The following is a 7,182-nucleotide window of genomic DNA, read 5'->3' on the forward strand; positions in this document are numbered from 1 at the left end:
TCTGGGCGGAGTGCACACTAAAACTGTGCTGCTTCAATTTCATTCTCCAAACGGACTAGAGATGGGCAACAGCGACTCAATCCCTAAAGGTAAAACTGATGCTATAAATGAGATTTTCAACTAAATTTGGGGTTCTAACTAAACATATATATTTTTTTAATGGTACAACTCTCAATTTTAGATAAAATGTAAAAAAAAATGTTTTCTTTCTGCAGGTGATCCACTGAGGATTGTGATGATTGGTAAAACTGGTGTTGGGAAAAGTGCTGCTGCCAACACCATTGTGGGAAAAGAGCTTTTTGAGTCTTTAGTGAGTTCAGAGTCAGTGACGGCGACCTGTGCAAGAGAACGAGTTAAACATTGCAAAAGAGTGATCCATGTAGTCGATACTCCTGGCTTTCTGGATACAGCTAAAGATGCAGACGACATAAAGAAAGAGATTGCAAAATCCATTCACATGAGCTCTCCAGGCCCTCATGTTTTCCTGCTGGTCCTTCAGATTGGCCGGTTTACCAAAGAAGAAAACAACTGTGTGCAAGCCCTGGAGCAATTCTTTGGACCTGAGGCATCAAACTACATGATGATTCTGTTTACTCATGGTGATGACCTGACTCACAAGAAAACAACCATACATGAGTATTTGACAAGAAACAGCCATCCTAAACTCAAAGAGTTGCTGAATCGATGTGGTAATAGATACCATGTCTTTAACAACAAGAATAAGAACAGAACTCAGGTGGTTGAGCTGATCAAGAAGATTGATGACATGGTGGCAGCAAATGGAGGATCACACGACACTGATGAAATGTTTGAGAAGGCACAGACGATTCTGCAGCAAGAAGATAAAGACACACCAGAAAAGCTTTTTAAGAACGCTCCCTTCATGTTGGAACTGCAGCGAGAAGTCCTCCTGTTTCAGAAAGTGTTGGCTAATGCAAAGGGCTGGACTGATGACTAGGACCATGCTAGCTATTCTTGTGAGTCGATAATGTGTCTGTAAGGTGAACAAACAGCTCTTAACTCCTATCTTTAGTAATCACGGTGGCTTTTTTTGCACAACAAAATTGAATAAGCTGTCAGATTGAAGGTGACATACTGTCTTATGCCTTTTATTCTGTGTATAATAGTGTTTGCACATCTGGCATATTTTCTTTCCTCTTGATGTCATTGTTGTTCCACACCATTGCATTCTGTTTTTTTCTTAAATAAATTTTACACACTGTCCCAAAATTTCTTTTGAATTGGGGTTGAAAGTAAAATGTCAGTTAAATTTCAAAAGGCCTCCTGTCTTACTTTTTCACCTACACACACAAACAAGTATGGCCAACAAACAAGAGACAAAACTATGATTTGTGACAGATTTTGAAACTAAACCCTACCCTTTTAAGAAAATGACAGGATGCTCTGAAATATCTCAGATACCTGCCATTTATGTCACCTCTGGTGAGGCACATGGCATGGCGGGAGGAGACTGAGGGCCCAAATGCAGGCACACGGAGAGGAGGGTGGATGATAACAAAAAACAAGCTTTTATTGTCATCTGTACAAAAACTACAAACAGGAGGAACTGAGGAAACTAACTAAAACCTGGACAGGGAAAATAAGCATAAACACATAACCTGAGGATAGAGACCAGAAGCAAGGGACAAGGGACCAGGAAACACAGGGTAAGCTGATAGAGGAAACACAGGGGCAACACGGAGGAAGGCACACAGACCGTCCGATGAGGAACAGGGAGAAGCACAGAGGGACGCGAGGACAGAGCAAACAGAAGTTGAACACAGCTGTGACAAATCAGACATAATGAGACAGGGGGAAGCTATACTCAAAACACTGAACACAGGACACGAGACTATCAAAGTAAAACACGAAATACATGAACATAGAGACAAGGATGACAAGAGCCACAGAAACACCTAAACACTAGAAATCTGGAGTCTGGATGGCATTAGCTTGGATTCCAGTAAAATGGTGAGGAATCTCAGCTGTCATAGGGTAAATAGCACAGAAGGTGCTGACTATGTTTTATGAAATAAACCCTTTAAGTCCCTGGACATTTAATTTTTCTTTAAGAAAGAATTTCCCCAAATTCGATCGGTAACAACTGTTTTTTTTTTCTTTTTTTTCCTTTTTTCTTTTTCTCTTCTGTATCCCGCTGGCCTGCTTAACCCTCTAGCAGAGTGTAAAATAAACACACTCAGTCACTCACACACAGCTAAACCAGGTTGCAGCAAATCACCTGCTCTGACATGATGTGACAGCAGCTAGCGCGATAACAAGGTTCCATTTACAGTGTAAAGAGGCTGCAGCGAGATGCCAAAGTGACAGATAAGGGAATTGATACACAGACCACATGGCTCATGTAAATCATGAGTATCTTTTGTAGATATGAAGGCAAACGTATACGGACGCCAGACAAAATCCTGGTGTGAAAAGCTTGTTTCTAACAAGCTGTTTGCAGGAGCGCGGCGTGTCGATTGCTAGAAAAACATGTTGATCGAATGAGTCCTGGACCATGTTAAGGGTTCAATGTTGAGAGAGGAATCCATAAATAACCACAGATCCGGTCCAGTGTGCAATTAGACGACATTTTAATGAACACATGTGTGAGTTCAACAACCCAATCAGTATTGAACTGCTTCACCATATTCAGACAACGGTTTTATAGGGTTAAGCTAGTACAGCCCCCTTTTCTGTTGCTAGGCAGATTTAATACAGCATACGTCAGCCTAAACCACAAATGTTCTGTCAACAACCTTTAACATAGTTTTAAAAGAACATAGTCTTCGGGTCGGTGCCTCCCCTCAGCTCGTCTTCGCTGTCGCTTATCTCCTGGGACATCTGTTGCACTTCCTCTAAGTACGTCGGCACAATTCTGCATTTGCAGCAAAAACACATCTTCACTTCTTACTTGCCAAAATAGATCTATTATGGTGTGCATGTGTGTGTGTGTGTCTGCAGTGTATGCTATATATGTGTCATGACCTCTCCTGCACTCCGGCTCACCTCACACCCCTCGTCCTAGCCAGACATAAGGCCTGTGCTCGTGCACAGCTGAACTATGTGTGACTTCTAAATGTCACACTCAAATGATGATACTCAAACCATGAAGGAAACTTACTCAAACTGAACATAAATGAAACTTAAGACTTACTCAAAAGGATATAAGTGATAAATGATACAAACTTAACTCTTAGCTCTAAAGAATATAAGGATATAAGGATATAACTCCAGGCATATGTCATGTAAGCAGGTGTGTTGCAATTCCTTTCAGAGCTCCTGTCCTCCTCACCGTGTATTGGCAGATCATAACGCCCGCCAAGAGTTTCTGACCTTCACTTGACCAGGAGCCACAGCTCTTTAATAAGCTCAAATGCAATCATGTGTAAAAGATTAAAATCATTTTCATAACACAGGTTTTCCTTCTCAGATCTGCCAATATGTTTGCTCCTCCTAATATAGTCTAAAAGCAACCCCAAGCAAAACAATTTGAACTTTCCCCTATCAGTGATCCCTCTAACTAAGTGTGTGTGTGTATGTCTCGTCTGTCTGTGGGTGCACAGAGTGTGCATCTGCTCTCTGAACAGTTTCACTTCTGCAAAAGCATGGCTTGCAGACGCATTTCCTGTCAGCCTGCAGTCAGCTTCTCACCCACTGAAGACTTCAGTATAAGAATACAAAACATTCAAAAACCTTTAAATTATAGATTCAACTCAACAATTTAAAGTGGTTCTTACTGGACCTATAATAAAGACTTATATAATACCAATATATTTGAACATCTGAATGCATCTAAATGCAACATCACTATTAATACTGAAATGTTAATGATGATTATAAAAATAGCAGCAAATAATAGCAGTAAAATATTCCTACTCCTCTCAACCACTTGTAGCTCCGGTGTGCTATGTGTGTTGAAACGCTGTGTTTCTCAATTAAATTGAAGGCTTAGGTAATGTGTGCGTGTGTGTGTCCTGGTACCTGCACATGTGTGTATTTCCAATCAATATGCCTCAAGGCAGTCCATCTTTGAGTCATCTGAAGTTGAAAAAAAAGAAAAAAGACAAAAAAAGAGAAGTGTGTGCGTGTTTGTGCGTTTGGATCTGTAGGCTATGTGTGTGTTCCCAGCACCTTGTCATCATCTTCCAAGATCAGTAACAACTGTTATTCAGTCAGTTAAATGAGCAAACCTTACATCTCCCTTTGTTTTCTATCATTATTAGTTTTACAGAGTGTGATTTTAAAAACAGCTCAAACGATCTGAAAATTGTGATTCTGTTTAATTGTTTATGTAAATAACAAAATTAAAATAATAAATCGGTAAGCCTGTTGTTATTCAGTTACAAGTTCTAAAAGTTCCTATATGTGACTTTACCAAATTTAATGCAAAAAAACTGAAGTAGCATAAATCTATGTCCATTTTAGTCCTCGTAGTGGAGGTACCAGTAGTAGTAGTTGTACATGAATTTTCAATTTATCCTTATCTGTGAATTTCAAAAAAATTTAGTCTCTCAACACACCCTCTCACTATTACAACAAAGTAAGATCCAACGGAGATTGCTGAAACGGTACTCCTTCCCCCCAAAAAACGAAGGTTAGTACATGGTGATTTTTTATGTATTGATCTGTTATCTGGAACATAGTTTTCTACATGTTTGTAGTAACTTAGTAAGAACTGAATCTCACTTCTAACCCTCAGGAAAACTCAGGATTACCTTACTAATCCCCAATATCGCTTCATCATGCAGACTAAGTGTGGCTGTGTTTTTTTCTAACGACTTCTGAAGTAACAAACTCATTATTCAAAATGTTCAGTCTTTCAGCTTTCTTTTTAAACTTCTGAAAACTGCAAGAAGAAGCTAAAACAGGACAATATGAGACATGAGGTTACTGTTTAAAATCAGTTAATTTACATGAGGACAGCAAGTACAGGCAGCTCACAGGCCTATTCACTGTGGTAGAGCAGGTCATTTAATTGGAAGGTTGGAGCTCCGATCCCTGGCTACTACAGTCTGCATGCTCAATATCCTTGGGCAAGATATTGAACCCCAAGTTGCTCCCCGATGCTTCCATGGGTGTCTGAATGTTAGATAGAAAACACTTAGAAAAAGCATTTAGAAAAAGTGTAAAAAAGGGCTTGTATGAAATGATGTGAATGAGGTAGGTCGTATAAAGCGCAGAAAACCGCTATATAAGAACCAGTCCAATTAGATAATTAGATCAAAAAGTAGATCCAAATTAGTGTTTCAGCTGCAAATGTCTGTTCTTACAGTTAAACTTTTATTTACAGCTAGATGGAAACCACTAAGACTTTGACTTCTGACTAAAAAACAAAACTGTTATCAGTTGTTTGATTGTTCACCAGGGTGCTTAGTCTTACTGCAATAAATTAAATATGGCACTGTGATAAAATTACCTGACTACCACTTTGTTATGTGACTTTATGAGACTTTCTTGCTTATCTTTATTACTATCAAAGAGAGAAGTAAAGGTAATCAGTACAAGAGTATGACAACAACAGAGCGTGTCATGTTTTTATATTCAAGTCAGAGTCTCTATGGCATCTATCCACATGGAGATAAAAGCTAACGGGAAATATTATCAGAACTCATTGCAAAAATGTTTTTTACTAATACTTTTTAGAAGAAACATGCCTCATGAAAACAAACTCAAAACCAAATGTAAAATATGTACCAATGGGCTTTTAAAAAAAATTGTAACACAAATTAATATCTACTTCATCTCTATTTCTAGTCCTTTACCATCTAATGACTTTTGATGTTTCCTTATCACCATTTTGCTGTTTGGGAACCCACTGCCTGTTGCCTCAGTTTAGCTTTGGCTGTGTATCTCATCCAGTTGTTTAAAAATCTGATCTCTTGCCAGCAGTGTTGGGGAGTAACGGAATACATGTACCGCCGTCACATATTTAAAATACAAAATATGAGTAACTGTATTCCATTACAGTTACCGTTTAAAAAGGTGGTATTTAGAATACAGTTACTTTGTTGAAATAAATGGATTACCCGGCGGTATTTTCCTGTTTCATATTGTGGCGGGTCAGGACTGTTTGGATTTTGTTTGACAGCTACGTTGTGTTGTTCCAGGTGGCAGCGTTACGGTTGCCATGCTTACAGGGTGAGAGAGCGCCTTTTTGTTGTTGTGCTAAGCTAATAGGCAGAATGCTACAGGCATAGCTCTAAAGAATGTAGCCTCATGAGCAGTGTAGTCCGTGCTGCAGGGACAATGGACTGCCATATCCGTTATGTGTCTGTGAGCGCGAGGGAGGGAGAAAAAGGCGAGTGGAAAAGTACAAGTTGTCACTGAGCAGAAACGGGAGATTGAAGCATGTAAATATAATAATAACCACTGCAGTCAAGAAGAGTGCCTGACGCGCCCATTTGTAAGTAAGCTATTAAGACTCGACTGTACACTGTGTTCGAGTTTTCCTCCAAAACAATAAGTTCAGTTGGAGCAGCCTTTCAACGCCTCTCTCTGTCTCTCGCTAGCAAAGTTGACCCAGACAACTTTGCTTGCGAGAGACCCACGGGTTCCGTGTCGGGCTCGTAGCCGACGCGGAACCCGACGTATTAGCCAGAGGTCCCTTTACTAGAATAGAATAGAATAGAATTCAACTTTATTGTCATTGCACATGTCACAGGTACAGGGCAACGAAATGCAGTTTGCATCCATCCAGAAAGTGCTTTAGTCGTGATATAGATATATTACAATATAAATTAGCAATAATAGAGATGTGTAAGTATATTACAGAAATGGGTCTATTATGGTATGTTATAATGTACACAGTGTGAAGTATGTTATGAATATTCTATAAGTATGTACAGGCTGTAGTGAGTACAAGCTATGTACAGGCTATGAACAGGATATAAATATGAAATAAAAACTATACAGAAATCTGAGATATACAGTTATACAGAATGTGAACTATGTAAGTTATAAACAGTTGTGGGATTAAAAATGATTGTATGTACAGAATGATTATCTACACAGAACTATACAGTAGTGGTAAAGTGCTAGTGGTTGTGGGTGTGTGTATGTTCAGTCCATGAGTTTAACGTGGGTCAGATGTCAGGAGGCAGAGTTCAGGAGTCTGACAGCTGTGGGGAAGAAGCTGTTCCGGTACCTGGTGGTCTTAGTCTGGAGGCTCCTGTAGCGCCTCCC

At 39.5% G+C, this 7,182-nt stretch overlaps 1 protein-coding gene across 1 annotated transcript; it reads left to right on the forward strand.

Moving 5' to 3' along the window:
• Window positions 1-56: 56 nt before the first annotated feature.
• On the forward strand, window positions 57-1,258 carry LOC100712078 (GTPase IMAP family member 4). Its single transcript, XM_003440180.5, has 2 exons — window positions 57-89; window positions 216-1,258. Exons 1-2 carry the CDS (start codon window positions 62-64, stop codon window positions 956-958), a joined length of 771 nt encoding a protein of 256 aa, XP_003440228.1. The 5' UTR covers window positions 57-61; the 3' UTR covers window positions 959-1,258.
• Window positions 1,259-7,182: the final 5,924 nt, after the last annotated feature.

Source organism: Oreochromis niloticus, linkage group LG7 (genome assembly GCF_001858045.2).
Source record: "Oreochromis niloticus isolate F11D_XX linkage group LG7, O_niloticus_UMD_NMBU, whole genome shotgun sequence".
NCBI classification, from domain to species: Eukaryota; Metazoa; Chordata; class Actinopteri; order Cichliformes; family Cichlidae; genus Oreochromis; species Oreochromis niloticus.